Genomic DNA, 19902 nt, shown 5'->3' with positions numbered 1-19902 from the left:
GGTTCTGAAAATCCAACACTAATGAATAGTGATACGTGTTAGAGCTCCACCATTATTGAAACAAATGCAAAGGTGTATGATTTCCATCACAACTTTAGCAATTGCCTCTTATCATTTCGTGTTTCTGGAAAACAAGAAGATTGTTCAACTTGACTCCAAGGTAAGCTAACATCCAAAGTCTCCAGATTTTCATTTCATTCTATGTAGGCAGCATCAGGGGCGGAGAGAATGGAATCAGGCAGAAATAGGTGCAGAGAAATACCTCTCACACTCACTGGTCTGCAAACTGTCCCATGGTTGGACCAGTGACTTCACAATGACACACTTCAAGTCGCGAAAAGAAAGTTCCTTTTATGTTAAATGAGATGCAAGACAGTGGGAAATGGATATTAGTGGGCAGAACTTGCCCATGCTTGTCACGGAAAGAGAAGATTTCTGCTAGATTTTTTGTCTGCTTGTTCATTGTTTATTCCTAGTACCTGTGATAGTGCCTGCTCCATAGTGGACACTGAATAAATATTTGTTGAACAAAGAAGAATTCACTTTACATTAAATTCTGAGCATTGCTAGATTATTGGATTGCATGTTCCTTACAGCAGGGACTTATCGTTATTTGTTTTTGTGTCTCCAGCCCTGAGCACAGTTCCTGGATGAATAATGTTGGTTGAACTAGATTGCAGGGACTAAAACCTCTGGCTAGAACTACAACTGCATGCAAAAAGATGGATGAATATTCAAGGGGAAGAGGCCAGAATACAGTAAAATACACCCTATATTATTGCACTTACATAAAGTACAAAAACTAATCTATGCTGGTAGAAGTCAAGATAGTGGTTGCTCTTGGGAGCAAGTAGGAATTGGAAGAGAGCACAAGGGTGTCTTTGGGGTAATGACAATGTTTGGCTTCTTGACCTGGCAGCTGGTTACAAAGGTGTTCACTTCGTAAAAATTCATTGAGATTTACACTTACAATGTGTGCACTTTCATTTATGTGTATTATACTTCAATTTAAAAGTTTCTTACAAAAGCTAAAAAAAACTCCTCTGGCTAAGATCATAATGAATACCATAATCTCTCAATGCTAAATTCAATTGTAGTTTCTATGGAAAAGGATGTGTAAAATTATACATACTTTCTAAATGTAGTTGAGTGGGCTATCCATTTTCTTACCTTATGTATACTTAAAAAGATTCTTATATTATGTTCTATAAGGAGAGTGAATCTCTGACCTTTAATTTTTTATGAATTCCTCTAAATATGTTTGATTTCAATATTATGATTTGTTATTGAACCAGATACATTAATGTATCTTGCAGTCCTTGTTAAGGGAAACTGTGCCCACCCCATACCATCTTGACACACAACAGACCTGGGTAGAAAACAGGCACGTTTTCTACTACACAACCTTTGTCCCTTTCCACTAATTATTAGGGCAAGAAAGACTTGGTTCCCCCCCCAGAGCAGCCAATCTCTAGGTCAGGCAGCAGCCCACGGCTCAAGTAGGTTGGTTCAAAAAGGTGAGTTGAGCTAAGGTGAGCCCCTTCTTGGGGATTTGGAAATGGCAAACTGGGAGATGGAACCCACCAGCAGAGGAGTTGAAGGGAAAAGGAGGCCTTGGGGTGAGTTGGATCCATGGCAGGCAAATGTGTGTGCAAGGAACACTCAGGAGGATGCGGAATGTGGAGGAGATTCAACCAAGGGAAGTGGTTTGAGCCTGGCTCAGGGGAGACGCCTAGATCTGTGTTAGAGTTTGGGCCAGCGCCTCTCAATCTTGGTTGCACTCAGAGTCACCTAGGGAGCTGATACCTGGTTCCCACCCTCAGAGATTATGGCTAAATTCTACACCTGAAGTATCACCTGGGAAATTTTAAAGTTCCCCGGGTAAGTCTTCTATGCAGCCAGAGCTGCACATGTTAAGCTTTCTGGGTAAGTCAAAACACCCACCCCTTTCCCTGTGGTGACCGAGGAGCCTCTGCTCCTTGCAGCTAGGCTGACTGGAGCAGTGGCTGCGGGACATGGAGCAGCTATGGGTTTTCCCGTCCCCATAACTACATGTAGCGAGGGTCTGCAATAATATGAGTGGGAAGTGACAACTATCCTGACAACAGCAGCATCATGGAGGGGTTTGTGGGGACCAATGTCCCGTCTAAACAACCTTGAGCCACATCAGAGATCTGGACTTCCCAAGTTCCTAAGCAGCTGCCCCGTGGGTTTGTGCAGAGGTGGTGTAGAATTTGCCCTTGGCCCTGGTCCCGTGGGAACACTAGAGGTCTCTCCTCTTTTCTTAGGGAGGGAAGAATCCAGGCATTTTCCCCTAGAATTCTGGTGGAGGTGGACACAGGGATGTGCCTGACCTGTCTGTGCCCCTCCCCCCAGGGCTGTGCACTTATGAATTCAGTAAGAAAAGGGGCTGCGGGAGGAGTGGGGAGGATTTTTTTCTTCTTCAGCCAAGGGAGTGTATATTTCCTTACCAGGAGAGAGATTTAGAAAGACCATATATAGCAACTGTCAATTCCAGGCAGCCACTAGCTCATTCTTTAAATAATGATCACCGCCTTCATAGTAGCCTACATTTCATAAACTCCTGCCTGGATCATCTTATTTGGTCTCTGGAACAACTCTATGGAAGTGGTAGAGTAGATGTTAATTATCCATTTGACAGAGGAGGAAACTGAGGCCCAGAGGGCTACGGAAGGCTTTGCTCAAGATCACAAGGCCCAAGATCCCTGGTCTACTACCCTTTTCACACATCAGGTGGCCTTTCAGCTAGGTCCTAGGTCACATAATGACAAAATATCCACATTTTGGTTAATAGCCATAATAATACCACTCAGCTCACACGGATTTAAGAAATGTAATTAAATAATAATCCCTTTCTTAAAGAAATGAATGAATCAATATAAGTATTCTCAAAGTCACATCAAGGTCAGATCAATCTGGGTTTTTTTCCAAGTAAAAAGTTTTAAACTTTTGAATGCAGTTTGGTGTATTCTGTTTACGAGTAATATATGCTCACTGTAGAAATTCTAGAAAACACAGAAAAGCTTGGAGAAAATAAAGGGCACCATACTCATACTACCAAAAGACACTGATACTCATATACATAATGCATATGTGATATATACACATGGATGTTTATAAAATTGAGATAATTTTTATATTGTTTTGTGTTCTTTTCATTGGCTTATTTTATTGTGAACAATTTCTCATGACAATTAAGTTTTCAAAAATGTAGTTTTAACGAGAAGTTAGTTCTGTATTATAGATATATTATGAGTTAATGTTTTATTGTTGATTCCAAGTGTTACTATTATAAACACTAGTCTAACCATATTCATATATAAATATTTTTCTATCTCTATTTCCTTAGGATAGATTTTTTAAAGTAGCATTTTTGGATTATAGATAGTTTTATTTATTATTATTTTTTAAGAGACATTGTCTCACTCTGTCACCCAGGCTGGAGTGCAGTGGCTGAGATCATAGCCCACTGCAACCTTGAACTCCTGGGCTCAAGCAATACCCCCACCTCAGCCTCCGGGGTAGCTGGGACTACAGGTGCCTGCCCAGCTAATTTATTAATTTTTTGTAGAGACGGGCCTTAGTGTGTTGCCCAGGCTGGTCTCAAACTCCTGGTCTCAAGCAATCCTCCTGTCTTGGCCTCCCAAAGTTCTGGGATTATAGGCACGAGCCACTACACCTGGCTGATTATAGACAGTTTTAAGATCTCTGGTTCTTTATTGCTAACTTACCAAATTACATGTCCAACTCTGAGTATGGAAATGCCTATCTGACCATATCTTCACCAACATTTACTTTATCATTTTTGTTCCTTTTTCTATGAAATCATATTTTGACCATTTTTGTTGCTTTCTAAGTACCTTTTTTTTTTTATTAAGGATATTACTTATTCTTTTCCTATCTTATTTGATCCTAAGAGTTTTTTCCTGCTGATTATGATTTGCTTTTATATTCGTGATTTTTAACATATAGAAGTTTACAATTTTATTTCACAAAATATATTAACTTCTATTATGTATTCTATCTTTGCTGTTATTCTTGAAAAATTCTTTCCTTTCTTGATATCAATGAAATATTACTTATATCCCTCCCTTTTTAATTTTTTTTTTACATATAACTCTTAAATCCATTTAGGACTTTTATGTGTGATACGAGGGGAGACACTGCCTTGATTCTTTCATAAATATTTACCAAATTTTACTCAGAGCTTTTTTTTGAATGATTAATGTCTTCCCTTCTTGTGAGTGTTGCATCCTTCAAATGTCTGCTATTTTATTGCCTTTTCCCAAGGATCAAATCTGGGATTTATTTATTATTCCCACCACTTCCTAATTTTTTATTTGATCTTTTTATCATTATTATTTATTTTCTCCTGATTTCCTTACATTTATTGAGTTTCATTTTCCATCATATATTTTTATTCTTTCTGATTAAAAATGAAAGTGTTCAGACAAAATAACTTTACCTAGTGTAAACATCCAGTAAGTTTTGATCTGTAATCATGTTTTAAAATTGCATACTTGATTTCAACAGGAATTTAGATTAATCTTAAGATTCCTTGATGATAGGTTTTTTTAAAAAAAAAAAAAAAACTCTCACAATTTTATTACTAATTATTGCATGGGGATCAGAGGATGTGACCTGTAAGATAGACCCAAGCTCCAGCTCTTTCATCCCGCTGCCTGTGAGTGCGAGTCCCATCTCTTCATAAGCAGCAACACTCTAGCACCAAGGCCATAAGATTGTTAGGGGTTTCCTCGTCAGACTGAAAGCTAGAACCAGCAGGATTCACTTAAAAAGGAGCAGAAAAATGGGCCACAGTATTAGCATGGGGCTCAGTGTTGGGAGGGAGCCTAGGGTCAGCCACAGAGAAGTGAGCGAAGGAGTGGAGGGTCTGAGAATGAAGATCTAGCTACAGGGGCCCAAGGCTAGGGCTGCCCCAAGTGCAGCGGAGAGGTCAGAGGTGGGTCTGTAAGAGTGAAAGCTCTGGGCAGGCCAGTGTGTCGGTGTGAGTCTGACGGGCCATGGAAGCAGGTTTCTGTTCTGGCTACTCGCCTCTTATGGGGGTGGGGAAGGAGCACACTGAAGCAGGAATCAGGATGGCCTAGGTCCTAATTCCCACGTGGCCATAAGTTCTGTGTGCCCTTGAGCACACCACACTTCTCTCCTCTGTGTTGTAACATGAGGGGGCTAGACCAGGTAACTTTGAGGCCCCTTTCAGCTCTAAAGATGTATGAGGCCGGGCGCGGTGGCTCACGCCTGTAATCCTAGCACTCTGGGAGGCCGAGGTGGGCGGATCGTTTGAGCTCAGGAGTTCGAGACCAGCCTGAGCAAGAGCGAGACCCCATCTCTACTAAAAATAGAAAGAAATTATATGGACAGCTAAAAATATATATAGAAAAAATTAGCCGGGCATGGTGGTGCATGCCTGTAGTCCCAGCTACTCGGGAGGCTGAGACAGGAGGATCGCTTGAGCTCAGGAGTTTGAGGTTGCTGTGAGCTAGGCTGACGCCATGGCACTCACTCTAGCCTGGGCAACAGAGTGAGACTCTGTCTCAAAAAAAAAAAAAAAAGATGTATGAGTCTATGCTTGGAGCACTGCAGGCTTTGTCCATGGAAGAGTAGGTATGGGGCGTGGGGGCAGGGAGGCTGGTCTGCAGATGGCTGAATGGTAGGGAGGAAGACAGCCCTTGCTGAGAAAATCGCCCATTGTCTAAAACCAGACTGCTCATCTGGTCCCGCACCAGGCACCCTGGCTCTAATGACACTTCTTCAAACTCTTTCCAGTCACCTGTAACACCGTGACTGCCATCCACATTGTCATTGGCCTATGAGTGTCTTGCCTCCCATCTACTAGCCTAGAGCAGGCAGGTTCTCCTGGCTGTGGAGGGGAGATGATCTAGGGGACTGTCCCACACAATTCTCCCCTCTGTGAAGACTACTCTGGATGAAGAAGAGAAGAGGGAGCAGCCAGCACCTGGTTGCCACTTGGAGACTGCATTGATCGGATACAGAATGGAGAATCGGGCTTCTAAGCTTGTAGCTGCTGCCCATTATTGGACATTAACACATTAAGTAGATGAATCTGTTTCATCATCTGTTAAAACAGGATTGATTATAACAAAAAGACTTCTCGGATGATTCTAAGAATTACATGAGATAATGCATAAGAACATGTCTTCAATGCTTCCACCAAAGAATATCTAAGCAAAGAGCACAGACATAAAACGTCAGAGCTGGAAGAGTCCATAAACCTAGAAAAGGACTCTAGTTTTACTGCTAAGGAAACTCAAGTCCAGTGAGGTTGTCACCTGCCTAAGAAGACTTTGATGGGCATTGTCTAGGGTATTAAGCAGCCGTTGACAGTGTATACAAACAGGAATGTGCACACTCCCACGTACATACAGGTCTGTGTATATGTACATGTATATGTAAACGAGAGAGTGCAAGATGCACAGGTCACAGCTGTTGGAAGACCTGGGGGCATGGCTGGAAGGGCTTGCCAACTTTAGAGCTGGCTTTGCTTAAATGATTCAGATCCTCTGGTTGTTACTATTCTAATGTTCTCCTTTATCCAAAAGAATAGGGCTGGTTGAATGATAATTAATAATAGGCTGATGATTCACATTAGTTAAATGCACACATTCTAAGTGCACGTACCACGTGAATAATTTACATTTGAATATTTTAAAATATGCTCTTAAGATAGGAAAGCATTAAAGTGGGAAGCATCACACAAGTACATTGACAGTTCTTTTTGGCTCTCAAACTGGAAAAACATTTTCAATGTAATTTAGCTGATCCTTAAGTAGACTACCGCCTCTTCAATCTGGATTGATTGGAAATAACTTTAATTTGGCTCCACATAAATCAAAGGGGTGGAGGTGACTCCAGAGAGATATGTCATCTGATTCCTCTTTTTACAGATGAGGAAACTGAGGCTGGCACAGGTTAAGTGATTTGACCAAGGTCACATCTTTTGTCAGTGGCAGGGCCAGGATTAGAATGTGGGTTTTAGACTTGCAGGGATGCCCTTGGCATGCACACTAGCAAAGATTTGTGCATCCACTCACTCCTTGGTTTTATAGTCCATTACCTCTCACCCCAGAACAAACTCTTCCTTTCTAGGTGTCGTCATAACTAGTCAGCAGCCCGTTCCCTCCCTCCCCCGCCAATGCTTTTATGATTTCACCCTCTATCTCCCTGGTCCTGGAACACCAAAGACAGGTGACTTAAATTTTATCTAAAGCCTCTTCAGTGCCAGACCTCATCTTTAGCAGCTTGATATCTCATTTTAATTCTCAAATTAACACTAATAGGAAGATTTTATATTCTCCACTTAAAGCATACAGAAAACCGAGGTGAAAGTGGTAAAGTGATTTGAAGCTTGTAAGTAAGTGCCAGAGCTGGGATTCCAGGCTCAGGCATCGTCTCCTCCTTCCTTCCAGTCCCCTCCCCCGACCCACGCCACTGACTGGTTAATGCCATGTGGAAGCCAGCTTCCTCTTTCTGTCCCCACCAGCTCCTCCCAGTATCTGCTGCAAACCTATAACAGCCTTTCCCAGTACAGTTGACCCTTGAACAACATGTGTTTGAACCATGTGGGTCCACTTATACATGAAGTTTCTTCCACCTCTGCCACCCTGGAGACAGCAAGACCAACACCTCCTCTCCCTCCTCCTCAGGCTACTCAATGTGAAGAGAACAAGGATACAGACTTTTATGAGGATCCACTTCCACTTAATGACCAGTAAATATATTTTCTCTCCTTTATGATTTTCTTAATAACGTTCTTTTCTCTAGCTTACTTAATTGTAAGAATACAGTATATATTACATATAACAAACAAAATATGTGATAATCGACTGTTTGTTATCAGTAAGGCTTCCAGTCAATAGTGGGCTATTAGCAGTTAAGTTTTGGGGGGAGTCAAAAGTTTTAGGTAGATTTTCAACTGCACAAGGGGTTGGCGCCCCTAGCCCCCACGTTGTCCAAGGGTCAACTGTATTTCCCAGAGTATATTCCCTGGAATATAAGACCTTCAAGGGATTGAAAGGTTCACATGCACAAAAAATGGCAGATAAGTTTAGGAAAAGTGGATTAAAGAAGTTAATCAAGATTCTTAACTATTCAATGTTTGTTGGGGTTTTTTTTGGGGGGGGGAGTTTTCTTTTTTGAGACAGGGTCTCGCTCTGGAACCACGGCTAGAGTGCAGTGGCATCATCATAGATCACTTCAACCTTAAACTCCTGGGCTCAAGCAATCCTTCTGCCTCAGCCTCTCAAGTAGCTGGGACTACAGGCAGGTGCCACCACGCCCAGCTAATTTTTCTATTTTTTGGAGAGATGGGGTCTCGCTCCTGCTCAGGCTGGTCTTGAACTCCTGACCTCAAGTGGTGCTCCCACTTCAGCCTCCCAGAGTGCTAGGATTACAGGTGTGAGCCACCATGCCCAGTCTTCAAGTCTTTTTTATCCTTAAGTAAATTGAAACTCTTCAAAAGGGAGTTAAACAAACAGTTTCCCAAACTTATTGATAATGGGACCCTTTTACCATTGAGCTTTCCACAAAATGAACATAACCCAGGGAAATGCTGGTTTAGCCATTTAGGACATAGCTGGGAGGGAACCCACCCCAAGTAAAAATAGTCAGACTATACATTTAAGCTCAGGGGCCTTTTTCTTTTGAATGAGCTGCAAGCAACCATCTACTTCCTCCAAAAGCTGGAGCATCTACTGGAAGGTCCCTAAAGAAAAGGTGTGTGCTAAGCTGCTTGACCAGGTGGACAGCTTGGTGGGCAGGCCTGACTCCCAGAGGTGGCATCAATGAATCCACACTAACAAATGGTCTCACGTTGCTCCTTACATGGAGACAGATGGTTAATGTATCCCTGAGGATGGGATTCCTTCCGCCCACTCATCCTTTGCTATCCAGCCTCTCTAGAACAAGGTGAGGCATAAATAATTAAGCTAATATAATAAATAAAATGAATATCAATGCATACATTTCCAAAGTACTGTATGTTCCATAAAAGCACTATTGTACGGGATGTCAAGAAAAATGAAACAACTTTCAGTAATTCCAGAGATTTTTCTATGCCAAGGTGCTTCGTGAATAGCCAAGCAAGGGTAGAACATGCCGTTTCTCAAATTTATTTGAGCGCCAAAGTCTTTTCTTCCAGGACAACTGTTCCACAGGACGTAAGTTTAGAAAAGACTTGTCTAAGGTGTAACTTTGAAGTAAATAAGGTCTTTTTCTTTTCTTTCTCTCTCTCTGTCTCCTTTAAGCAAGGAGACCAGAGCTTACACATACAAATGAGAGCTGAAACCCAGGGAAACTAGATGCTCTTGCCAGCAACTCTTTCAAAGGACTTTTGAAACTCCTTTCAGTGATTGTCCCCAGGAATCAGGGCACAGTCTCCTGAATACCCTCGTTAATGGCAAAGGTCGACCCTTTGAGAGGGGATTTGATTTTGGGAACAAAACTATGCAAAGTCAAGCCCAGTGATTCTTGATCAGGAGGAAGTAAACAGAAGTGGTTAAAAGTGAGGACATGGGTTTAAACCCCACCTCTGCTACTTCATAAGGGTGTGACATTGAGGGGGTTATCTGACTTCTTGGGGACTCAGTGATTTATCTGTAAAATGGAGATAACCACACCGACCTCAAAAAGTTATTGTGACAATGAAATAAAAAATAAGATATAAAAGTGCTTAGCACCAGGCAATACAAAAATGACCAGTGACCCTAACAAAACTTTGCCTGGTTTTATTGAATGGTTTGTAAACTGGTAGTGAAGACAATTCTCAAAGAAGGGTCCAAAAATCTTTAGACATGGAAGCACAGTTGGGAAGAATCGGTGGCACTCCATGAAAAATTCTCTGTAAGTCAGGAGTTATTTGTATGCATACATTCTAGTCCATATTTCTTAAAAGAGTCATTGCTTTTTAATCATATTTTATACTGGCAAACAGTTGCCATCTTGCTATGTAAATGGGTCTAACAATTCCTTTCTAATCCCTGCTTCATAGGAGGGATACTCTTTTATCCTCAACCACCATGGGAAGGGCCTGGTTAGGTCCCTTTGGATCTGTTTGGGAGATTGGGAACTACATTATTTTAATAATAACCTAATAACAACCAATTCCATATTATGAGGTTCTTTCAATTAACAATCAATGTACTGATTTGCTAGACTAGATTCAATAATTTTTGTCCATTTCTTTAACAAGGCCATTTCCTCTATTATATTAAAGTAGCACTGTTTATAGAATATAATATAACACAATAGAGTTTGAAGACAGAAATAGACCTTATATGTAACTGAATGTGAGGGTCTTAAAATGCCAACTTATGTTTTGTTTGATCTTTATCCTACTTAAAACTCTGCTTCCAGATTTCTACCTTCCTTGGAAGTTAAGGAGATATGGCCCCATGTCTGTATACCACATTCCCGTCAATAATAATCAGTTGGAGCGGGGGACATCATTTTTAGGTAAGACGCGTCTTCTCTGGTTTACCCCAGTCACCAACACTCCCTATTGTCTTGTACCCAGCTGCTTCCTCCGTTTACCTACCACTTGAAGCCCTATTAGCATTTGAATTGAGAACCATAATTTAACCTACCTCTGGTATTTTATGCAGTAAAAGCTGAGGCCCCATGATATTTGTGACCCACCCAAGATTACACAGCCCATTAGTGGCCAAACTGAATTTCAAACCCATGTCTCCTGACTTCTGGTTCAGGCCTCTTTCTTTCCTACCATAGAACCACTCATCTGAAGACTGCCAGAGTTAATGATATTAAACAAAATCTGACATGTTTTATAAAACATGGTGCCGGTTATTTTACTCATGAAGAAGTGAGAGGGTTACCTTTTTTTTTTTTAAATAAATAGTTCATGTTTTCTGTAAGAAGTATTTAAAGGAAAGATTTCTTAGCAGGTTCTGATGGAGACCTGTGTGTAGAACCACAAAATTTTAAAACTGGGATTATTGGCAAATCCAGATTACACAGTCAGACACTAATCTGATGTTACAGCCGTTCAAATTAAAGTGATTTTCAAATACTATAATAAAAGCTAATGCTTATTGAGTTACAGGAACTGTGCCAAGCATTTTTGCCTGCATTGTTTTACTTAATCCTTACTGTAATCCTGTGCAATAGGTACTATGGTTATTTCCTGTTATAGGTATCAAGGCTTGATTGAGCTTGCCCCAAATCACACAACCAGTAAGCAGCAGAGTGGGGATTTGAACCCATAGCTATCTGACCACAAAGTCTGTGTTCTTGGCCACATTGCCACCTCCCCAGGGTCCACCATTCTGATATCACAGCTGATGTTGTCAAGCTCCTGAAAACATTTTGTAGCCCATATTAGCCTTAGGATCAACAATCGGCAAGTATCACCATTCTCAGCAATCAACTGAATATCACTCTGAACAAAATGAGGAAGCTTATCAAGACTACCTTACAATACATTCAAATACAGACAAAATATAATTTACCTTTTCAGAAATCACTCCCAGCTTGGGGCTGTCTTATGCTGTCACTCATCTTGGTGTCTGTCACAAAGCCTGATCTTGTACCTACTGCTCAGTGGAACCCCAAAATGTGTTTGCTAAAATGGGAGGCTTTTGTTTTCATTTTGTTACTGCTTGCAACCATACAATAAATAAACACCCGTTTTAGCTAAGTAGGTATTTAAATAAGTCAAAAAGGAAATTATCTTTGTTGTAATGAATTTTTTCCATCTTAATAATGCTTAACTAATATTTCCCTTTGGATGTCCTGTTTACACTGGTGAAAGGGGAATTTTGCCTTTTATGGCTGTGGTCCCCAACCCCCAGGCTGTGGACCAGTGCCGGTCCATGGCCTGTTAGGAACTAGGCCGTACAGTAGGAGGTGAGCGAGGGTGAGCGAGCAAAGCTTCCCCTGTATTTACGGTCGCTCCCCATCCCTTGCATCACCACCTGAGCTCCACATCCTGTCAGATCAGCGGCAGCATTAGTTGCAGAGAAACAAGCTCAGGGCTCTCACTGATTCTGTGTTATAGTGAGTTGTATAATTATTTCATTACATACTACAATGTAATAATAATAGAAATAAAGTGCACAATAAATATAATGCACTTGAATCATCCCCAAACCATCTCCCCCACCCCTCTCCTCCAGTCTGTGGAAAAATTGTCTTCCATGAAACCGGTCCCTAATGCCAAAAAGGTTGGTGTTTGCTGCTTTACAGGAGAGAGACTAGTCAGCCTCTGCAGTCAAACTAAGAAGTTAGGAGGCTAAATTCAAAGTCAGGGTGGGACAAAAGAGATTCAACAGTGGGTCTGAGGAATGGCTTAGGCACTTTGCCTTTGAAATCCTGGTAGCTGGAAATCTCTGTTGAGGAAGTTTGAAGTCCTAGCTTCATATCTCTTCACATTTTTTGGTTCAGCTCACTTTCCAGACCCTCAGACCATTAGCCCAGCTGAAATCAGACAGGGTGGACCGACCATAAGAAACATTGTGAACATGACCAGGAACATCTACTGACAGTAAAAACAGGAGTCCTCAGTATGAAATCTATAGAAATATGAATTGGATTCAACAGATCTATAGGAAGCAACGTCTGGGTTTATGACGCCTAGGCTTGTCCCTAGGACCGGTTATTGATGGTTCTCCGTGAGAGGCACAAGGCAGATGCAGGCACAGACATCTCTAATAAGTGGCAGACAGTGCTGGGGCCATCAGCACAGGCTATAGATCTGATCAGACAGAGGTCACGGGATTAGATACTTCAGTCTGGTGTGGACAGAGCTTGTTTGGGGTGTGTGTGTGTGTAGTGTCTGTGTGCGTTGTGAGCGATGACCCTCCACAAATAGGAGAGGGCCGAATGCTGTTAACACCAACTCAGGTGTTCAGACTTTCTCTGCTTCTAGGAAGCCCTGAGAGCACAAGGGGGATGTGACGAGGGCTGCGTCTCAGGAAGGTAATGCTAACGGAGAGAGGTCCGATGGGAACTGGGAGCAGAAAGAGGTGCAGAAGCTCCTGCAGCAGCCTGTGAAACAGTGAATGAGGCCCAGCCTCAATTAGGGGAATGGCGCTACCGGGAAGAGGAGGAGGCAGTTTCCATGTGTCTGAGAGGCAACTTGTCCTGTTGGGAGAGGACAGTGAGCGAGAAGGGGCAGGTAACTCCTAAGTTTCTTGCCTGAATGACTGAGGGGATGAAATAGGCTTTCAGAGGAAACATTTGTTGTACAGCGCTAGCTTGTGCAGTTATAAGAATTAATTATCTAAAAAGTTAAAAATCAGATCAATGGGTCATTGGGCAAATTGTAAACAAAACAGCTTGGATGGCTGAAATCTTGAATTTTGGTCTATCTTGGGTGTATTAGCTGGGCATGAACCAAAACATGCTCATCTGTAACCACTAATAATTCCCCTAAAAGCTCTCTTAGCTGATAGTCTGGCTTAAGTGGTCATGGAAGATGGTCAAATTTATCTTACACTTGTAATACAAGGAGGAATTAAAAAAAATAGCAATTGCTTTGATAGGCCATGGCTATTTTTTCCTGGTCATGTACTATCTTGAAGGACTAAATGATAAAGCCTTAGTAAGGATGGACTTATTATTTCTGTTGTTCATATTACTTGCTTTTCCATTTGTTTTTAGTTTTTAATTTCTTATGGACTACATACTTATGCATTGATTGTGAATTAATTTAAAAAATAATGCTATTCCTTCCCCATCCCAGAAAGATCAATTCTGTATTTCAAACAAGACCAAATCCCACCGGGATAAGAAGTTTTTCCTGGTCACGTTGAATTCTTATATATAGGGTTTTTTTTTTTTTCTTTTGTTTTGTTTATTTGAGCATGATACTAAAATGAACCCTGGAAATCACTCTCTACAAATAGAGCTCTCTTAGGAATTGCAGGAGTTTAGTTCATTAAAATACGTTATGAATGAGTGGAAATGTGGCCACACTCTATCCTCTTAAATTTGAATTTTTTACTTCTGCCATGAGCCTGTATCATTGGGGATTTTGGTCTGTAGTTGAGAAGGAACAGGGCTGTAATGTGTGAAAACGCATTTCTCTAAATTGCATTCACTAAAAGTACCACTCTTTTTCACTAAAAGCAAACTAGAATGCATAATCGTTCTCATTGGTTATGTTTCAGAACTGGCCCTATGGAAAATATGAATGAAATTACATTTGCTTGGAGAAGGTTTTTGTTGTTTAAAACCATACATGAGATTTTAAAAAAATGTCTTGTACAACTAATCTGATGGATTTTTATTGGATCATTTTAGTCTTTCTCACAGAGTGTGGGTTTTTGTTTTTCTTGTTCTCCAACACAAACTGCCAGCCACGGCCTACCAGGATCTTTTCCCAAACCCTGCATGTAACTTGAGGGACTGCGTCTATTTTCCTCAGTACCCCAGACTGACATTTTAAAAAGTACTTCTCATCATAGCTTCTACAGAAGGTCTGAAAAAGCATTTGGGGCCATAACAAGATTATCAGATTGTTAGGGTGGATGATGGGCATGGGACATTTCTTTTCCTTTTCCAACAACAGAGCAAGAAACCAACTGCCTTCCTACATAAATCGAGCAGAACTGATTCTGAAGTTTATCTCTTCACAGAATAAGATGGGTCAGTTTGCTAATTCACGGTCATGAACGTGGCTAGAATTCATTGCAAACCCCAAGCAGTGGCTGGTGTGATCTAGACCTGATCTGATGTCCCAACCCAGGCCCCTTCGTCTTGATGTTCCAGTGCAGGGTTGGCAGCCTCCATGGGGCTTTCCGGGCACTGGACGGACCTATCCCACAGAAGAGCCCTTCCTGCCTGTGACCCATGCATTCTCACAATTGTGACGATTGCGGCACAATTCATATTCAGAGCCTCAGCATTTATTTCCTCCTCAGTGCACGTGAGCTTATTAGACCTTTTCCTGAAGACAGGAGGAAGCAGGAAACATTGGGCAGGAAGGATGGAAAGTAGAGTCTTTAGGAACAGAGTCCTGGAGATTAGAGACAAACTTTGACCCCAGACAATTTTGCATAAGATCAGCACTGGCGCAAAGCTACCATGTTGAGGTTAGCAAATTTGAGTTAACTAAGGACATACAGGGCAAGAATTACTCGCCCTTTTGTTATTTCTGAAACCTGAACTGCTTTTAGAAATAAAGGCTGGAATGTTCCATAGGCACTCGGAGCATGGGACACGGGCATGGCACACATACTCGGTTGGGCTATTTAAAAACCAGTCCCTTGGCTTCCCTCTGTGATTCTAAATACGTGTAATCACATTACCCTGCAGCAGCCGGTAACTATTTCTATAACATTGTCCAGCATCTGTGCTTGCCGTGACTGGGTCCACCCAACGAAAACACAGTGGAGATGTGGTAACTGACTAGGTGGATCACTCCAGGCTTTCTGTGCCACGCTAGTGTCCATCTAGTGTCAGAATATGAGTAGTTATGTCAACTGAGACTTTTCGAATTTTAAGGACTGATTTATTTCACTATCCTGGGGGAGGGAGGGTCCTTAGCACATGAAAAGGATGCTTTTTAAATGAGCCATTTATTTACTTAACAAATGAGTAGCATAAGCACAATTTCTCACTTTCTCAGATACAGCAAATTCTTATCCTTTGGAAGAATCCCAGCACTAGAGACTTTGCCCTTTTCTGGGCTAAAGAATCTATCTTTCTTGGATTTGTTTGACGTGCTAACACTTCCTCTACTCACACTGCTAGCCATCAAACAGATAAACCCCTTAGGCATAACCTAGCCAACTGTTAATTACTTGAAGACATTAGCCAATAGAAGGACATCAGCCAACATCCTTACATAATGTCAAAACACCTGATCAAGTCGGTGAATTCGATGAAATAGTCAAACCAGTTTAGGGATTTCATATAGAGAAAACAATAGATTGAGTGACTTTTAGCTTTTTAGCTTAATGTAAAATTTTTAAACCTTACTATTTATAAAACATGTAAGCATTTGCCATAGCCCATGCCAAGTGTTTTACCTACTTAAATCTTATTTATTTCTGATAACAACCCTTCGAAGTATGTGTTCTCACATCCATTTTACAGATAAGGAGACTGAGGCTCAGTGAGAGTCATTTGCACAAGGCTTCATGTCTAAGTTCTATGAGTGGCGGGGTGGGATTTAAACTCCGGTCTCTCTAATTGCACTTCCACACTGTCTGCCTATATATATGTGTGTGTGTCTGCATATATATGACCGCAAATAGCCAAAATGGCCAAGTAAGGCAAGAAAACAAAAAACAAACAAACAAACAAAAAGCTTGGGTCCTGAATCATGCAGTTAAGAGAGCCCAAACTCAGCTGATCCACAATTGGCTAATTCTCCCCGGAACAGTCCGGCTACAACCGAAGTCTCTTGCCTGATACCTGAGTACTGGGGGACCTCTTGACCCCCACGTGATACTGCTCGAAGAACCAGAACTCCAACTGCCAAACATTACACATCAGAACGAATTATACATGTTACATTATGCCTGTGAAGAGATCTAATTTCTTAGTCAAATATTATTTTTTTGAATATTTTCAGGCATAGACTGAATATGTGGTTCCCTCGTGGCCAACTCAAAACACAGAGCAAAGAGTAATCCTTTGCACTATCCTATATTAATATTTTCTTTTCCTCCTTGTAAGGGGACTAGTTATAAATTAGATGAGATTAAAAAACAGTCTCTCGAGAATTCGTATTTTAAGGAATTACCTAGAAAGAACTTCGAGAGTTTTTTTTTTTGTTTCCCCCCACATGGTAAATCATACAGTGTAGCAGCCTGCCCCAGATCCCCGGGAGACAACATCTTGAGCGCATATGTTATGCTAGGTTCTGTATTGACTATTTCAAAAACTCCAGGGCAAAATAACCGAAGTTCCCAAGTTAAAAATGAAAGTAAAATAGTGGAATGGAATTGGGATCATTGTTGCAACATTCCAGCAACTTCCTAAATAGCCATTAAAGTAGACAGCATTCAAGGTTAGCAAATTTACCATTGCAAGAATCAACCTGCACTGTTGGTGTGGAGTCGCAAACAAACCCATCTGCCTCTCACTTTACTGATAATCTTTCTTCTCAGAAATACAACCACATTTGACCAAATTAATATTGAGATCATTTTACTAGCGGGCTTATCCAAATATATGCCATATTAAAAATAGTCATGATATAAATATTTCTCACAAGAGCTGCAGCGATGGTGTGAATAAAAAACTCCCTTCTGAGATTTCAGTAAAACCAGATCTCACAAAGGATCTGAAAGAAAACAAAAAACAAAAAACAAACAAACAGACACACACAAAGAGACACACACACAGAGAACAAACCTTATGTTAATCTGGTTTAGCATAACAGTCACTATTTTGACACTATTTTATGAAGTACCATACCCGTTCCTTCCCAGATGAAGTAAGAGAGATGAATCTGCTACAGGTTTCTCATAATAATGTTCAGGGGTGGGGGCTATCTAAGCATGTTCAGTAGCAGCTAATAAAAACCAAATTTCTAAATGCAGCAAAATGTTAGCACTGTCATATGGCCAAGCATGCAAGAGGAATCTCTCTCTCTCCATGCCCTTCTACGAATACATACAAAGCCCCAAATACACCGGCTGGAATTTTTAAATCGTAAATTAGATATCAAAATGCTTACGGGCCTTACAATGAGATAACATCAGGAGGAACGGTGCGTGGAATGGATCTGGCATTCTCACATAAAGCATTATCTTTGGTACAAGTACACACGGCAGGGCATTTTGGCTTCGCTGGTTTCTTCCCCTCAGTCAGCAAAAGCGCAGATAAGAGACATAGGAAATAAGCAATTCTTTTCAGGGGAATGCAGGCATTTCCCATCCTTTTGCTTCGTTCTGATTCCATGCAGGCGAAAAAATATCCCCAACCATGAACAGGGCTTCTGGAATTCAGATGGTGATTGTCTTGCTCTGAGCACAGGTCACATAGGAGTCCACCCTTTTCCTCTGCCTCTGTATCTCTGCTTTTCAAAACAGGGACCTGCAGCTGATTCGTGCGCGAGCTGCTCCTCGCTCCAGCAATGCACGGCTCGGGGGAAGAGACCTGTGAGGTGCCGTGCGATGGGAGGGATCCAACTGCTGGAGGACAGAGCCGACTTGCATCACCACGAAAACACTGAGCACAGACCAGCCTTCGAAGGCAAAGTGAAGTGATGTAACAGAAAATAAACAGCTTTCTGCTTTCACCGGGAGGCCCTTTAATTGTTACCAAAAATAGGACGGCATTATGTCTTATTAGTGGGTGGGTGGGCGGGCGGGTGGGAGCAGTCATCTTGCATAGGATGTCGGCAAATCTCAGAAACCTCTGGGAATTTGCTTTTCATGTAGCAAACAACCTAGTAAGAAAAACTAGCTGTGGAGCCAGCCCTGGCTGGAAAAATGAAGTTAAATGAAACTCTCTCCGCAGCATTCGGCTAATACCTTGCTGTTTCTTGCCGAGTCCACCTGGCTGATGCCATCCTTGAAAGACAAATATGAACACATGGAGAATGTGACTTTCAGGGGATGAATGTGAGTAAACACTTTTCTGACACTTATTAACTGTCATGAATTATTGATTTTCGTACCCCCACCCTCCCGTTTAATCTGTACCCTCCTTCCCATGGTAAGGGAGGGAAACAGAAGCGTGGCCCCTCCCGCCCTCCTCACTGCTCCCACCCTCCCTCCTTGGCAGTAGCACCAGAAGCTTGGAAGGAACTCCCTGCCAGCAGGAGGCAGCCAACTCTGGCTTCCTGGGGCTTTGGAAAAGGCCTGGCTCAGCCCCCGAGGCTATGACACGGTGGGGAAAACTGCGGGAGTAAGAACTGGAGACCTGGCTTTGAGATCCCACCTCTGCGGTGAACTAGCCGATTTTACGGACAGGGGAATGGCTGAATCTACTCCCCTGTCTGTAAAATGGGGATGATGGTATAGACATTCTGTGATTATAATGAAAATTAAATGAAAATGATTGGGCTGTTACTGGCGTACTTGATTGGATACAGGATGGCCCTTTGGAAAAGGAAATTCACTTAAAGAAGCAAAAATGAAGAGGCACTGGCCTTGAGGTGGGGTGGTCTAGTCCAAGACAGGGAAGACTCTTAGGATGGGGGAAGAGGAGGAAAACAGACCCCTGGTCCCCTCACCATGCTGAAGGCGGCCGTCCTCTAAAAGGGCACGGCCAGCCTGGGGTGTCAATCCATGGAGGAGTCCTTTCTCCTCCAGCTTCTTAGAGCTTCAGTACTTAGACCACAAGTACTGAAAGGGTGGTTTGAGCAAATACATGACTGTGACATATAACCTCATCCTGCGTTGGAGCTTGCTGCATTGCCACTCTACTTTTCTCTCTCGTAGCTGGCCCCATGCTAACGCCAATCACTCGTTCGAGTCTCTGTAAGCTCTGTGGTTGCGGAGGGGCCCGAAGTGGTGGTCATGAGCATTCTTGGATTCAACTACTGTCTGTTTAGCCCAGAAGACTGCGAGCTCCATGAAGGTAAAGAAACTGCTGTGGACCTGGTGCCTGTACAGCATTGTGCACGCTGTGGGCAACAGTACGCCTACGCGAGCAACAGTGCAGTGATGGACGGTCCATTCATGCTAATCACATGCTCCTCCATATAAGCCTCAAATTGCACCTCCGAGTTACAACAAAGGGGTCTGACCTAGTCAGGGAAGTCAGGGGACAATTCCGTGAAGAAGCAGTGATTGAGCTGAGTTCTGAGGTAAGGAGTGAAAGAGGGGGTTGGTGAGAGCATTCCAGGTGGAGGGAACAGCATATGCAAAGGACAGCAACAGACACCTCTGCAGAGTCAGGCAGAGGAATGATATTATCTGGTTT

General features: G+C 42.1%; 1 protein-coding gene and 1 long non-coding RNA gene across 4 annotated transcripts in view; one reads left to right on the top strand and one right to left on the bottom strand.

The window, feature by feature from the left end:
* The window catches only part of LGI1 (leucine rich glioma inactivated 1), a 36239-nt gene extending 18096 nt beyond the window's left edge, over nt 1-18143 (bottom strand). For 2 of the 3 annotated variants that reach the window (XM_069460915.1, XM_069460914.1), the window contains exons 1-2: nt 17717-18143; nt 17240-17311 (exon numbers count right to left, since the gene is read on the bottom strand). In XM_069460915.1, the coding sequence (XP_069317016.1) occupies nt 17240-17311; nt 17717-17931 (287 nt within the window). In that variant the 5' untranslated portion in view covers nt 17932-18143. The remainder of the gene's footprint in view (nt 1-17239; nt 17312-17716) is intronic. The other variant, XM_069460912.1, reaches the window with a different exon arrangement.
* On the top strand, nt 10443-18558 carry LOC138376524 (uncharacterized). Its single transcript, XR_011231671.1, has 3 exons — nt 10443-10512; nt 18063-18230; nt 18493-18558. It is a non-coding gene; the product is annotated as an uncharacterized lncRNA (long non-coding RNA).
* Nucleotides 18559-19902: the final 1344 nt, after the last annotated feature.

This window comes from Eulemur rufifrons, chromosome 28 (assembly GCF_041146395.1).
Source record: "Eulemur rufifrons isolate Redbay chromosome 28, OSU_ERuf_1, whole genome shotgun sequence".
Lineage (NCBI taxonomy): Eukaryota > Metazoa > Chordata > Mammalia > Primates > Lemuridae > Eulemur > Eulemur rufifrons.
The sequence above is the reverse complement of the archived record's forward strand: the minus strand, read 5'-3'. Positions and strand labels throughout refer to the sequence as shown.